This window comes from Echinops telfairi, unplaced genomic scaffold (genome assembly GCF_000313985.2).
Source record: "Echinops telfairi isolate 266 unplaced genomic scaffold, ASM31398v2 ScPeMD7_3;HRSCAF=10, whole genome shotgun sequence".
In the NCBI taxonomy this organism is placed as follows: Eukaryota; Metazoa; Chordata; class Mammalia; order Afrosoricida; family Tenrecidae; genus Echinops; species Echinops telfairi.
The window spans coordinates 3,612,602-3,627,704 of NW_022103899.1; the positions used below are offsets into that span (position 1 = coordinate 3,612,602).

Sequence of the window (15,103 nt, forward strand, 5' to 3'; positions counted from 1 at the left end):
ATGCAATGCAAGCAGCAAGCAGCCTCAACAACCTCAATGAAAAAAACAGGAGACACAAAGGCAATGGCAGAAGATGTTCTGAACCTAAGGATGTGCATAGAAGAAGCAAACATTGATCTGCCACAGAAAGAGAATTTCAGAATGATACTTGGAGTCATACAGAATATGAGAGAAACAGTACAGAAAAAGGATGAAGTGATAGAGGAGATAAAGTCCATACATCAAAGGGAAACGCAAGAGCTTAGGGAGGAGATAACAAAAATCAGTAGCGGACGCATGGACCTTGAGAATAGACTGGAGGAAGCAGAGAACCTCACCAGTGACTTGGAGGACAGTAAAGCAAGAATGAGGGATGAAAGATGCGACATTACAACAGACCCTAATGAAATCAAAAGGATAATTACACAATACTATGAAGGACTGTACTCCAATGAATTCAACAACTTGGAAGACAATGGACAAATTCTTGGAAAAACAATTCCTCCCTAGACTATCCCCAATGGATGTCAAGAATCTCAAGAGACCCCTAGCAATAGAAGAAATAGACAAGGTTATCAAGGGATTACCAACAAAAAAATCCTGTGGACCAGATAGCTTCACAGGAGAATTCTACCAAGCATTCAGGGAAGAACTGACATCATTCCTACACAAACTCTTCCAGAACATAGAAAAAGATGGCAAACTCCCAAACTCCTTCTATGAAGCTAGTATAACTCTGATACCAAAACAGGGCAAGGATCCCATAAGAATTGAGAACTACAGACCAATATTCCTAATGAACATCGATGGAATAATCCTTAACAAAATACAAAAGTATATGAAACAAATAATTCACCATGACCAAGTGGAATTCATACCAGGGATGCAGGGATGGTTCAACATACAAAAGACCATTAGTATCATTCACCACATTGACATGAAAAACTATAAGAACCACATGACAATATCGATAGATGTAGAAAAACCATTCGTGAACATTCAACACCAATTCCTGTTTAAGACACTCGAGAAGATAGGAATGGAAGGTAAATTCCTCAAGACAATACAAGCTATATATGAAAAACCAACAGCCAATGTGGTAGTCAATGGAGAAAAGATGAACACAATCCCACTGAAAAAAGGGACCAGACAAGGATGCCTCTTGTCCCTACTCTTATTTAACACTATACTGGAGGTTTTAGCTAACAGCATAAGGCAAGGAAAAGACATCAAAGGTATTTGCCTGGGGAAGGAAGAGGTGCAACTATCGTTATTTGCAGATGATACGATTTTATATGTGGAAAAATCCCAAAAGCTCCACAAGGGGAGTACTGGAAGCAATAGAGGAATTTTGAAGAGTGGCAGGATACAAGATCAACAAACAGAAGTCCATCAGACTGCTGTGCACATCAGATAAGACCACAGAAGAGGAGATCAAAAAGGTGGTACCCTTCACAACAGCCAAGCACAGATTGAAATAGCTAGGGATATACCTGACTAAAAGAATAAAAGATCTATATGAGGAAAACTACAGAACACTATTACAAGAAACCAAGAGTGACCTCAACAAGTGGAAGAATATCTCATGCTCGTGGATTGGAAGACTCAATATAGTAAAGATGTCAGTTCTGCCAAAGGCACTATATAAGTTTAATGCAATCCTGATACAATTACCCTCATCTTTATTCAAAGAAATGGAAAAACTGATTAATAACTGATTACTAATGGAGAGGGAAGAAGCCCAGATTTAGCAGAGAACTCCTCAAGACGAAGGACACAATAGGAGGGCTTGCTTTAAATGACTTTAGTACATATTATATAGCCACAATTGCTGAAGTCAAAACGGGTGCATAAGCAAATGTGGTGAAGAAAGATGATGGAGCCTGGCTATTAAAATATATAGCATCTGGGGTCTTAAAGGTTTGAAGGCAAATAAGCAGCTATCTAGCTCAGAAGCAACAAAGCCCACATGGAAGAAGCACACCAGTTTGCGTGATCATGAGGTGTCAAAGGGATCGTGTATGACATCAAAGAATGAAAAATCATAGCATTGGGTGCTTACCTCCCAGATACGATCGCTAAAGACAGATGGTGCATAAGCTAATGTGGTGAAGAAAGCTGATGGTGCCCAGTTATCAAAAGATATAGCATCTGGGGTCTTAAAGGCTTGAAGGTAAACAGGCGGCCATCTAGTTCAGAAGCAACAAAGCCCATATGGAAGAAGCACATCAGCCTGTGTGATCACGAGGTGTCGAAGGGATGAGGTATCAGGCATCAAAGAACAAAAAAAATTAAATCATTGTGAATGAGGGAGAATGCTGAGTGGAAACCCAAAGCCCATTTGTAGGCCACTGGACATCCCCTTACAGAAGGGTCTTGGGGAGGAGACAAGCCAGTCAGGGTGCAGTGTAGCAATGATGAAACATACAACTTTCCTCTAGTTCCTAAATACTTCCTCCTCCCCTCCCCCCACTATCATGTTCCCAATTCTACCTTACCAATCTTGCTAGACCAGAGGATGTACCCTGGTACAGATAGGAACTGGAAACAGGGAATCCAGGGTGGATGATCCCTTCAGGACCAGTGGTGTGAGTGGTGATACTGGGAGGGTGGTTGGAGGGTGGGGTGGAAAGGGAGAACTGATTAAAAGGATCTACATATAACCTCCTCCCTGGGAGATGGACGACAGAAAAGTGGGTGAAGGGAGACAGACGTCTGACAGTGTAAGATATGACAAAATAATAATTTATAAATTATCAAGGGCTCATGAGGGAGTGGGGAGGGGGGTAAATGAGGAGCTGATGCCAGGGGCTTAGGTGGAGAGCAAATCTATTGAGAATGATGAGGGCAATGAATGTACAAATGTGCTTTACACAATTGATGTATTTATGGATTGTGTTAAGAGTTGTATGAGCCCCTAATAAAATGATTTTTAAAAAAATAATAAAATAAAACAACAACAAAAAAAGAAACTTTAAAAAAATCCCTAAAAACCCCTCAAACACGCTGCAATTGAGTCAATACTGACTCATAGTGACCCTATGGGATAGGGAAGAACAGCCCCTGGGAGTTTCTGAGACTGTAACTCTTTTTAAAAGAGTAGAAAGGGCTGCTATCCTAAAGGTCAACAGTTTGAAACCAGCAGCCACTCTGAAGGGGAAGCATAGGGCTTTCTATTCGTGTAAAGAGTCGCAGTCTCGGGAACTCACAGGGGCATTTCTGCTCTATCCTTTAGAGCTGCTAGAAGTCGGCATGAACTCGCTGTCAGTGAGGGTTCTTTGTTTTGCTTTGAATTTTTCTCCTTTCCAACACCTAGGGTTCAGATGTACTAAGTTCTCAAAACAGTTCTTATTTTCCCGAATCCTAGGTGCTTCGGTTTACCCAACAGCTTGTTTTCTCCCCCAGTTTATCACGGTTTTGATAAAAGATCTTTGAAATAGTAGCAGGAGAAAATAAAAAACTCAAAAATCAACACCCCCTCCCCCAAGGTCAGAGTTCCCAGTGATATTTGTGTGTGTGGCGTGGTGTGGCGTGGTATGGCGTGGTGTGGTGTGGAGGCAGCTAGATAATGACAGAAGTAGCTCCTAAGACTCTGTGTCGTATCTTCAGAGTGAAGTTTTCCCCTGTTAAGAAAAATTGTGTATTTCCAGAACACATCCATTTTCAAATCTAAGTTAATAATATATTTTAAAACCCAATCTAAGTTAATAGTATATTTTTACACCATATGCATTGTTTTGGGATCACTGCTCTTTAATAAAACTTAAGCTTTAAAATCTATATCTAACCAAATTTAGATCTGGACCCATCCAGGGTCCTGCTTCAAGGAATTTCTAAAGCCCCTGGACATCAGATGCAAAAGTGTGCACACATATTTATATATCTTTTCTACAACGAGTCTCTAGCGTTTGTCAAATTTGAATCCAATTGTTAAGAAACACGATGGAGAAAACTTTGAAAACATGTAATTAAAAATTGTAAAACGAGTCCTCCAACAGCAGACTTAAAAGCAATAGGAATCTGACATAAACACCAAACTTACGTCAAGAGCCACAGACTGCTTGGCCCAAGACTTCTTTACTTGGTCATACATAATTGTGTTGTTGATGCCGAGGCCACAAAAGATGACAAAAGCCTATGAAAGAGAAAGTCCACAAATTAAAACAACAACTCATCAGCAAAATCCAAAGTATGAGAGTAAGTAGAGAGTCATCAGGGATGGGTCTGAACAGATGATTTTATTTTACAGAGGTGGGCTTTGGGGAAGTATACTCATTAAAGTTTTTAATTACTATTATCATGTAACAACTTTATAGCTCACATTGCACATGAAAAAATGGTTAGTTTAATGTTGTTATTATGAAACTATTTTATGCATTAAAAATGTGCTTAAAAACCCCTTTCAATGTGTTAATTCCTATAGATTGTGAACTGATTTGGTAACTGCATTTTACTTAGCCCAAACAACTTGTTCAGTAGTTAGACTATAAAATTCACCTGGTAAAGAAGCCAGGTGAATGTAGCCCTACTACAACATGTGAAGGGGAAGGAGTACTGATTTGGAGTCATCTAACAGACAAGCTGGAGTGCTGGTGGCACCGTGGTTAAGTGCTTGGCTGATCACTGATAGGTCCGCGGTTATAATGGGTTAGACAGCAATGGGTTTGTTTGTTTTTTAAGAAAGAAACTTGGAGGTATTCTTAAGTAGGGAAACGGATTTTGACGTCTTGATGGAAGCCTGTTCCTTAGGCTTGAGGAATCCCTGGGTGATGCATATAGTTTAGCATCAGACTACTAACCAAAAGGTTGATGGTTCAAACCCACACAAAGGTGCCTCAGACAACAGGCATGTTCTCTCTCCTCGTGGAGGGATGACTCAACTCTCAATGTCTTTGAGGGGATTCTGACTCATCTCAACCCTATAGGACAGAGTAGGTCTGCCCTTGTGGGCTTCTGAGCTTGTAATCATGGTGAGAGTAGATGGTCTCATCTTTCTCCTGGAGGAATGGATGGCAGTTAGGCCACCAGGGCTCACCTGAGCCTCCTGACTGGAGTAAATGGAAGCTTGTACACAAAAGAAAGGTGCCCTGAGGGCTGTCAAGGAGCCTCACAACTTTGAACAGGAGCAAACAAGACAAGGATAAGACAATAACACTTTGAAGACCAGAGGGTGGAATTTAACTCTGTATTAAAATTAGGATAGAAATAACCAATGATTGAAAACTAACTAGTGGGGGGTGGGATTCAGATTTTACATGGGTGTCAATGTACACATGAGATCTTTCTTCAGATGTTCTCACACCACTTAGGCATAACAGTATTACATGGGGTTAGCCACATTTGAGCAACCTGCAACAAGGAGACTCCTGATGACTCAACCATGGCTTTATTTTCTTACCTCAAAAAGTCGCTGGTCTGCATCGTCAAAAGGCTTCCCATCCAGTCTATTTAACACTTGAGCCACCCCTGTGGGTAAAGTTTGGGGCATGTGGTCATTTTTGGTATTGTACATCGTATTACTACAATATAGCATGTCGCAGCAAGCTCTATGGCTCCTCGACATGATTGCAGACACTCAGTTTACATTCTGGCCTCTCTAGTGCCTGCCAATTTCATGAGAGTTAATGTGAAGTGTAGCTCTGTAGTCTGTGGATTGACTCAAGCCTGGTGTTCTACCAGGTATCAATGGGATTCCTAAAAATAGTTTTCGAGATCGCTATGCAATATAACTATGAAATAGCTTCATATATAGTAAATATATATACAAGTTAGAGATAAAATATATAATTGAATAATGTAAAACTGAAGCTATGTAATTGAACATATATATAACTGAATATACACATATATCTAAAACATACGTATAACTGACTGCATACGTATGGCTTAGTGGTTGCAACATTGAGCTCAAGCATACTGAAGATTATGCAGATGGTGCAACAAGAGGAGAACAAAAGCTCTGTGCCATCAAGTCAATTCGAGCTCACAGAAGCCACCCTACCGGGCAGAGCAGAACTGCCCCTTTGGTTTCCTGAGGCTTTAAGCCTTTGTTGGAGCATCAAGTCTCATATTTCTCCTGTGGTGGGTTTGAACTGCTGACCTTGTTATTAACAGCCCAGCACATAACCCACTATGGCACCAAAACTCTTAAATGAGAGTCACATCCCTATTAGGATGGCATAGGATTAGGCAATTATTAATTCTGTTTTACATAAGTTCACCATTTGTCAAAAGTTCACCATGATTCCATAGCCATTAACAACTACAACAGAAGATTATGTAATTTTTCCATGAACTTTTTGAAGCTCCTGTGTGTGTATCCTCAGAACACACACACACACACACACAGTGGAATATCGATAGATGATTTCTTTTTCTCAGCACAATGCTTGAGAGACAGTATGGAAGAATGATTAAGAAAACACACTGGTGCTAAACAGACAGATAATTTCATATTTCAACTCTATCATCAGCTGTGTTACCTTTATCAACTTTCTTACCATGGAAATTCTTTATCTGTACAATGGAGATTAAAATAGCTACTGTCTCAGAAGGTTTTATGAAGATTAAGTGAGACATACTTTGAATGTCTCTAAAACATTGACAAAGTTTACAAAGTGTTCAAAGACGATATAATTAATGTGATATATTTGATATGAACTTCCAGCAAATCTGCCTTGGAAGATCTACAGCCCCAGTGCTCTGTAGGATCAAGGATAACGAGACAGAGGCTAATAATGTAGGGCATGTTTTCAGGAGACACCAGTCCCTGGAAAAGGACATTCAGCTTGCTGAAGTAGAAGGTCAGCCCACAAGAGCGAGGCCCTCCAAGAGCTGGATTGAAAAATGCCCGCAACCATGGGCTCAACCCTAACAACCGCTGTGAGGAAGGCGTGAGACCAAGCGCTGTTTCATTCTGCTGTGCTTATGATCACTGTGGGTCAGAATCGATTCGATGATACCTAACAAACATATGTTCACTGTGTTTCAACTACTTCTTACCAGTACCTCCATCTTTCATGACTTCTCCATTTGATCCACCAAACTTTCCCTGCCTAGGTCTCTTTCTTAGGTTTCATATTCTCCTGCCCGAGTTTTTAAGAAAAGGGGAAGGGGAAGAAAGGAAGAGAAAAGCTGGAAGCTGCTTTGGCCCCCTCTTCCTCTATCTTGGGAAAAGAATGGTGTATTTGAGAACTGTTCAGACAAGAAGATGCATGTTCGGTGTATGTCCAATACGGGTTCATCTTTTTTTCATCAAAAGCATAGAGGAAAATGTATATACAGTGAACCCTCGTTTATCGCGGTTAATCGGTTCTAGATCCTACCGTGATAAATGAAATTCCGTGAAGTAGGATTCCTTATTTGTAAATCAAATATTTTCGTAGTTAGAGCATAGAGGACATGAAAAAACACCCTTTAGTCACCATTACACTCATATTACCCAATTTATTAAAGGAAAAAGGGAAAATACAGTAAAACATTTTGGATGTTACAATTATCATTTATTATTTATTATATTATTTATGGCATCAAGCGTGTACAGTGTGAGCCAATTAGTGGCAGTAATGACAGAGCATGCGCTGTTATGCAAAAACCGTGATAGAGTGAAGCCGCGGAAGTCGAAGCGCGAAGTGGCGAGGGTTCACTGTATATATAGTGAGAAAAAATTGCACTAGGAGTCACAAGGTCCAAGTTCTAGTTCTGCCCCTGCCATTAATTCACTTTGTGATTCTGGACAAGTAATCTCTCTTCTCTCTCTCTCTCTCTCTCTCTCTCTCTCTCTCTCTCTCTCTCTTTCCCCCTCTCTCTCCGTAATTTTCAAGGTAAGATGAAAACGTTCTATTGGTTGATTTCTGTTATCACCGCCATCTGCAAAATGTATTGGCCCTTTGTACGTACTACATCTTTGTTTGTCTGATTAATGTTGATTAAGTCTGCACTTAAGAGATTATACAGGTGTAAGAGACATATGCTAATGAGTCCTGAACATATTTAAGAGACCTGGTATTGGGGGGAAGTCCAAGATGGCTGAACAGTCAGATCCCTCATCATATTCTTTTTACAACAGACACCTTACAAAACAAGTGAGTTGGGTATAGATGATGCTTCAGAATCCTGAGCATCAAAGGCAAGGCTACGGAATTGAGCAATGCCAAGTATAAGGAGAGAGTGAATAAAAACAATGGGCATGGAGAATTAGGGATTACCAGTTCACTGTCAGCCGAACCTGCATAGTGTGACAAATTGAGTCATATTGAGACAAAGTAAGCATTGTCAACAACCAAAGTTCCCATGACCTGGTTCAGCAGAGCAGGAGCAACTAACTCTGTACCAGAGTGCTCCCTGCCTTGTGAAAGGTGAGTACATTCACCTCATCTACTGTATTCTCCCAGCCTAAAGGTTCCAGACTTACAGTGACCTCCTTTCATCTATCCACACACAATTGCAATCCAGTAGCACCTACCACCACCCTGCTACTTGAGCCAGAGTCCACAGAATGGTGTTGTCCACCTCTTCACTCATCCTTTCATCTATCCATCCACACACAATTGCAACCTGTAGCACCCACCACCACCCTGCCACTTACACAAGAGACCCACAGATCAGTGGTGTTGGCCTCTGCCTGGTTACTGGTGGCAGGGCCACATAGAGTAGTAGCTCCCACTCTTATGCCCAAGGCATCTGATTTGGGGTCCCAAGAATTGATGGTGCCTACTGCTCTACCAGGCCATGGGCATCAGGTGTCTGAGAACTGCCAGCAGCTACTCTTATACTCAGCCACTGACGTGCAGACCAGTGGTGCTTCCTATTCACAACCCTCTGCTCTGGGGACCAGAGGACTCGTGGTTATACCTCCCTGCATCACACACAAGATCTAACTCAGCAACTAGTGAGAAACCTCCCTGCGCTCATGCCTGGGTAAATGGCTGGACAGATGCATCACTTCATGAGCAATACCAGCTACATTCTTAGTCGTCCTGTGAAGAGAGATCACCTCCCCGCCCCCACCCCCACCCCACCCCCAGCTGCTGCTCTCCCCTCTGGAGACAGTTGGTGATAGCTCCTGTGTAGCCAGCCTAGGGACCAGAGTAGCATGCAGGTCTCACCTATGTGGCTATCAAAAGCAAGTAAGTAAAAAAATTCAGGATGCAGCAAGCAAACATGCAAAAAATAAATAAAAGAACATCTTAATGCTTTGAAGACAACATAAAGAAGCAGGACAAGATTTCTCCAGCAAGTTACCAAAATAAAGAGCCAGAAAAACTTCCAAAGGAAGGAATGGTGATGAACTACTTGATAAATAAGTCAAAAGACTAATATGTATGGTTCTCCAAGAGATTAAGGAAAACACAGGTAAATCCCAAGGAAACACAGAAGAAGCAATTAAAGGCTTCAGGAAAACAAAACAAGAATAAAATGACAAAATCATTAGACAAAATCATACAAAAATAGCAACTTGAAATCCAAAAGATAAACAATGAAATTTCAGAAATGGACAACTCAATACAAGGATACAGGAGCAAAATTCAGTCAATGGAAGATTGTGTCAATGAAATAGAGGACAAATGCCTTCACACCAATTAGTTTGAGGGGGGAAAAAATGAAGAAAAAAATCAAGAAGCCCTAAAGAATTATAGGGGATTCTAGTCAGAATAAAATGACAAATTATTAGAATTTCAGCACAGTAGGAGGAAAACAAACAAAAAATTAAAACCAACAGAGGGAATATTTAAAGATTTGCTAGCAAAGATTTGAGTTTCATGAAAGACAAGAAGATATTCATAAAAGAAACTGAATTAATTCCATGGGAAATTCTATGGGAAAGCCACCAAGACTTGTCCCAATCCAGCTCACAAAAATCAAAGACAAAGAAAGAATGCTGAGAGCAGCTTGGAAAATGAAAAGTCAGCTACAAAGAGGGAACCAGTAAGACTGAGCTCTGATAACTTGCTAGAAATTATACAGGCAAGATAACAGTGGAATGAAATATATATATATATAACCGTAATAGAAAAATATAATCAAAAGAATTATATATCCAGAAAAATTGTCTGTCAAATACAATGGCCAAATGAGAACATTCAGATAAATAGAAATTAGGGAGTTTATAAAAATCAAACCAACTTTTAAAGACATATTGAAGGGAATCCTTTCAATTGAGAATCAATAACAACCTGATGTTGGATCCAGGACAATATCAGACAGATATCAACCCAAACAAGTCATTTTCAAAAATAAAACAAGGCTAAAAGACTAAAGCAGAGAAACAGAGACCTTAATCTGTAAATGACAAGAGCAGCAAAGCAGAAAGTGGGGATAAATGATGTAGTTACAGAACTTTCACATGAAGAAGATGTCAAGGAAATACTACTAGCCAAGGAATGTCAAGGAAAGCAACGACTATTTAAACTTGGGGATAGAGAAGTGCATTTCAGAGTAAACAAAAAGAAAGTTAGCAAAGCTACTCAGCAAAATGAAAAAGGAAATAACCATTAAAAATCAGCAAACACAAAATCAACACAGAAAAAGAAATGAAAAGAATATTCACAAAGAGAAGCCGGTACAGAAAATTAAGCAGAACAAATAACTCATCACACGCCGCCCTCCGTCCCCACAAACAACAAAATGACAGCACGAACGCCAAGCTACGAATAATCGGGATGAAAGCAAGCGACTTAAGTGCACCAGTTAAGTGACAGAAAGTGTCAGAATAGATTTTCAAAACATGACCCATCAATAAGAGGGCCACACGAGATGCATCTCAGACACAAAGACGTAGATAAACTAAAATCCAAAGCATGGAAAAATCAACCGAACTATAACCCCAAAAGAGCAGGAACAGCAATACTCATCTCTGGTAAAGTAAACAGTATGAGAAAATTCACCATAAAAAAATAAGGAAGGGCATGATATAAAAATTAAAGATTCAATCCACAAAGAGATTATAATCATAATAAATAAATATGTACCCAATTACAGGGCTCAAAATTCATGAAGCAAACTAACAACATTAACAGAAAAAATAGCTCCACAATAATAGTAGACTTCAAAACATTACTTCTGGTGAAGCTAGAACAACTAGAGAAACTCAACAAACATACAGAAGGTTTCAATGCCACCGTCAACCAACTTGACATCGTAAACATATCAAGAACACCCCGCAGACTGAAATTTTAAACAACATTCTAGTCACCAGAGTTGAACAGCATGCTCCAAAAAGAAAAAAATCAGTATATCAAAGGCAATCTACAACAATAGGGAGGTCAACAAACCTTGAATGAAGGCAGAGGAGACACACTGGCAGGTTTTCAAGAGTTAAAACCAACTGTCACACGTATTGTTAAATACTGTAATTGTGTTAAATATGTTAAATTACACAATCCTGTAATTATAGATATCTACAAGTGGATATATAGCTAGATATGCAGGTTGAATGGAGAGGGGAGGTAGAGTGGGGCCATACCCATAAACATACATATATGATGTATGTGCATATTTATGTTTGACAGAGGATGCTTCTCCAATGCCACAGATTTATCCATGAATGTGGTGGAATGTACTGTCATCACGACAGACAGACCAATGAATCAGAATTGAGATGTAAATACATCCAGATGCAAATATACAGAAATCCAGATGTCAGTGTATCCACTTACGTACAGTTTTACATGACTAAAGGCCAACTGCCACTAAATGAAGAAGAAGATCTAACAAATGGTATTGGCAAAATTGGCACGTAACTGGAGAAAAATGACACAAGATACATACTTCACACCGTACAGAAAAACAAACTCAAAATGGACCAGAGCCCAAACATAAACCCTAAAGCTACATAAACTGAAAGAAACACAAGGGAGACACTTGCTGTTGTCAGGTGCCACGGAGACAATTCTGGCCCTCTGTGCAACAGCATGAAAGACTGTCTGCTCTTGTGCTGGTCTCACAGCTGTTCCTGTTTCAACCTTCACTGCAGCCACCGTGTCAATCAATCTCATTCAGATTTTCCCCTGTATCCACTGGCCCTTTGCTTTACCAAGCATGGTATCCTTCTCCTGAAATTTGTCCCTCCTAATAACATACCCAACGTATATGAGACAGTCTCACAACTGTAGGGATCCTAATATATGACTGCAAAATACCTCATACAAATACAACTAAAGAGGTACAAACATCGGAAGAGGAACTATATACAAGGAACCTTCTAAAAAATTGATGACATATGCGTATCTAAAGGAAACTTGGCATTGGGCTGCTAACAGAAAGTTAGTTGTTCAAATCCTCAAGCTGTCTGTGACAGAAAGAGGAGGCACACCGTGGCAGAGATACCATGGACCAGTTCTAGTCTACTCTTTCCTACAGGGATGCTGTGAGCTGGAACTGACTCCAGCCCGAATGGATGTGCTCATCAAAAGGCTTCTCCAGAAGAGTGAGAAGATAATGTGCAGACTGGGAGAAAATGTTTGGCTATCATGTATCTGAAATGGTCTAACGTCTAAAATGTATCGAAAACTTCAAGGAGACACAAGCAATCTATATAGGCATGTATAATATAAATATATTAATATATAATGATAGGGATATAGGTCTATGTGCTTATATTTATATGTTAAATACATAGGTCTATGTACTTCTATTTATATGTTAAGTATCAAAGTAGCAGGTGGACATTGGGCCTCTACTCAAGTCCTCCCTCAATGCAAGAACACTTTGTTCTAATAATCTGGCATTCTGTGATGTTCACCTTCCTAACATAATCGCTGAAGTCAAAATGGGTGATTAAGCAAAAGTGGTGAAGAAAGATGATGGTGCCTGGCTATTAGAAGATATATTGTCTGGGGACTTAAAGGTTTGAAGCAGCCATCTAGCAGGGAAGCAACAAAACACACATGGAAGAAGCACACCAGCCTGTATGAACATCAGGTGTTGGCAGGATCAGATATTAGGCATCAGAAGACCCCAAACAAACAATCATATCATTGTGAATGAGGAGGGTCAGAAGGAAGATCCAAAGCCCATCTGTAGACAATTGGACATCCCCTCAGAGAAGGGACACAAGGAAGGGACGAACCAGCCATGGTACAGTATAGCACTGATGAAACACACAACATTCCTCTAGTTCTTTAATGCTTCCTCCCCCCACTATCACAACCCCAATTTTATCTTACAAATCTGGCTAGACCAGAGCATGTACACTGGTACAGATAAGAGCTCTAGACACACAGAATCCAGGACAGATAACCCCCCCTCAGGACCAATAATGAGAGTAGCAATAGCATGAGGGGGGGGGGGCGGGAAACAAGGGACAAAGGGGGAACCGATCACAGTGATTGACATACAACCCCGCCCCCCACCTCCTGCCCCACCAGGGACATGAACAACAGAAATGTGGGTAAAGGGTAACAACAGATGAAGTAAAATATTAAAATAAAAATAAGTTACAAATTATCAAGGGTTCACAGGTTGGGAGGTTGGGGGAGGGAGGGAAAAAAGAGGAGCTGATACCAAGGGCTCAAAGAGAAAGAAAATGTTTTGGACAAATGGATAAACAAACTGTGGTACATACACACCATGGAATTCTATGCAATGATTAAAAACAATTACAAGTTCATGAAGCATCTAAATTTGCTCCATGAATTTGAAGTTATTGTGCTGAGTAAAATAAGTCATTCAAAAAAGGACAAATATTGTCTAAAACCACTATGATTTAAAAAATACAACAATAGACATAAATGCTACAATAACAGTTATTCCACCTTTGTTTGTCATACTGTGGTGATGGTGTGCAGCTGACACAGCCTTGCTTACTGAAAATGCGGAGAACTTCAGACATGCGCTGATGAAGATTAAAAATCTGCAGCCATCAGTGTAGATTGCACCTCAATGTAAAGAAAACAAAAATCCTCAAAAGTGAACCGACAGACAACAACACGGTAAACAGAAGAAAGATGGAAGTATTCAAGGATTTCATTTTACTTGAATCCACAACCAACGTTCAAGGGCATAAAACAAGTAAACAAACTCACTGCCATCCTTTCAATGCTGACTTCTAGGGACCCCCTGTGGGTTTCTGAGGCGGTGACTATTCACTGGAGTAGAAAGCCCAGTTTTTTTCCCCAAAGTGGTTTCAAACTGCCAACCAAGTGGACCACAGCCTAATGTGTAACCATTACACCACCACAGCTCCTGCTCAAGGAAATAGCAGTCAAGAAACCAACACATTGAACTGTGTAAATCTGCTGCACAAGAACTCTTTAATGTGCTAAGGAGGACAGATGTCATTTTGGGACTAAGATGCACCCAACTCAAACCATGGTATTTTCATTAGTCTCATATGCATCTGACAGCTGGACAACGAATCAGGAAAACCAAAGAACAGTTGATGCATTTGTATTATGATGGTGGCAAATAATACTGAAGAATGAACAAATCTATCTTGGAAGAAATACAACCAGAATAGTCTTTAGAATCGAGGATGGTGAGACTGCGTATCACACATTTTGGACACTTTATCAGGAGAAAACAGCTCCTGACAAAAGACATCATGTTTGATCAGGTAGAGGATCACGGAAAAAGAAGAAGACCTTCAATGACACGGGTTGACACGGTGTCTGAAACCACGGGTTCAGGTGTAGCCACAAGTAAGAGGATGGTGTGAAGGATAGCTAAGACTTGGAACTGATTGGCTGGCACCTAATAACAACAAAAAGAATGACTATAACACAATTATAAAACAATCCTACAACCATATACAAGCAATCATTTATTAATGGACTATATAGATATAAATAAGGGTGTTATGCACCTTTCTAGTTTGCACAGCACCCTATCCTAATAAAATCACATGCAGATCAAAAATAGATGAGTATAATTTGAAGAAAATTATTCATAAACCTCCAGAACTAGAAGGGAATAAAACTGTGTGGTTTTAAGCCATTACATTTATGATAATTGTAGAAATAGCAATAAATAGTAATGAAATGTCAAAAAAGAAAGAAAGAAAACTGAACTACTCAGGTAATATCTTACCAATTATTTGGTGGTTGCTATTCCAAATAGGGACACAGAGAACAGATCGTATATGAAAACCAGATATTTGGTCAGCCTGCACATAAGAAAGAAGAAA

At 39.9% G+C, this 15,103-nt stretch overlaps 1 protein-coding gene across 1 annotated transcript in view; it reads right to left on the reverse strand.

Moving 5' to 3' along the window:
- Positions 1-15,103, reverse strand: part of PDE11A (phosphodiesterase 11A) — a 441,211-nt gene that overhangs the window by 199,461 nt on the left and 226,647 nt on the right. The window contains exons 7-9 of the mRNA XM_004701714.1: positions 15,007-15,082; positions 5,378-5,445; positions 4,022-4,114 (exon numbers count right to left, since the gene is read on the reverse strand). Coding sequence (XP_004701771.1) covers positions 4,022-4,114; positions 5,378-5,445; positions 15,007-15,082 — 237 coding nt within the window. The remainder of the gene's footprint in view (positions 1-4,021; positions 4,115-5,377; positions 5,446-15,006; positions 15,083-15,103) is intronic.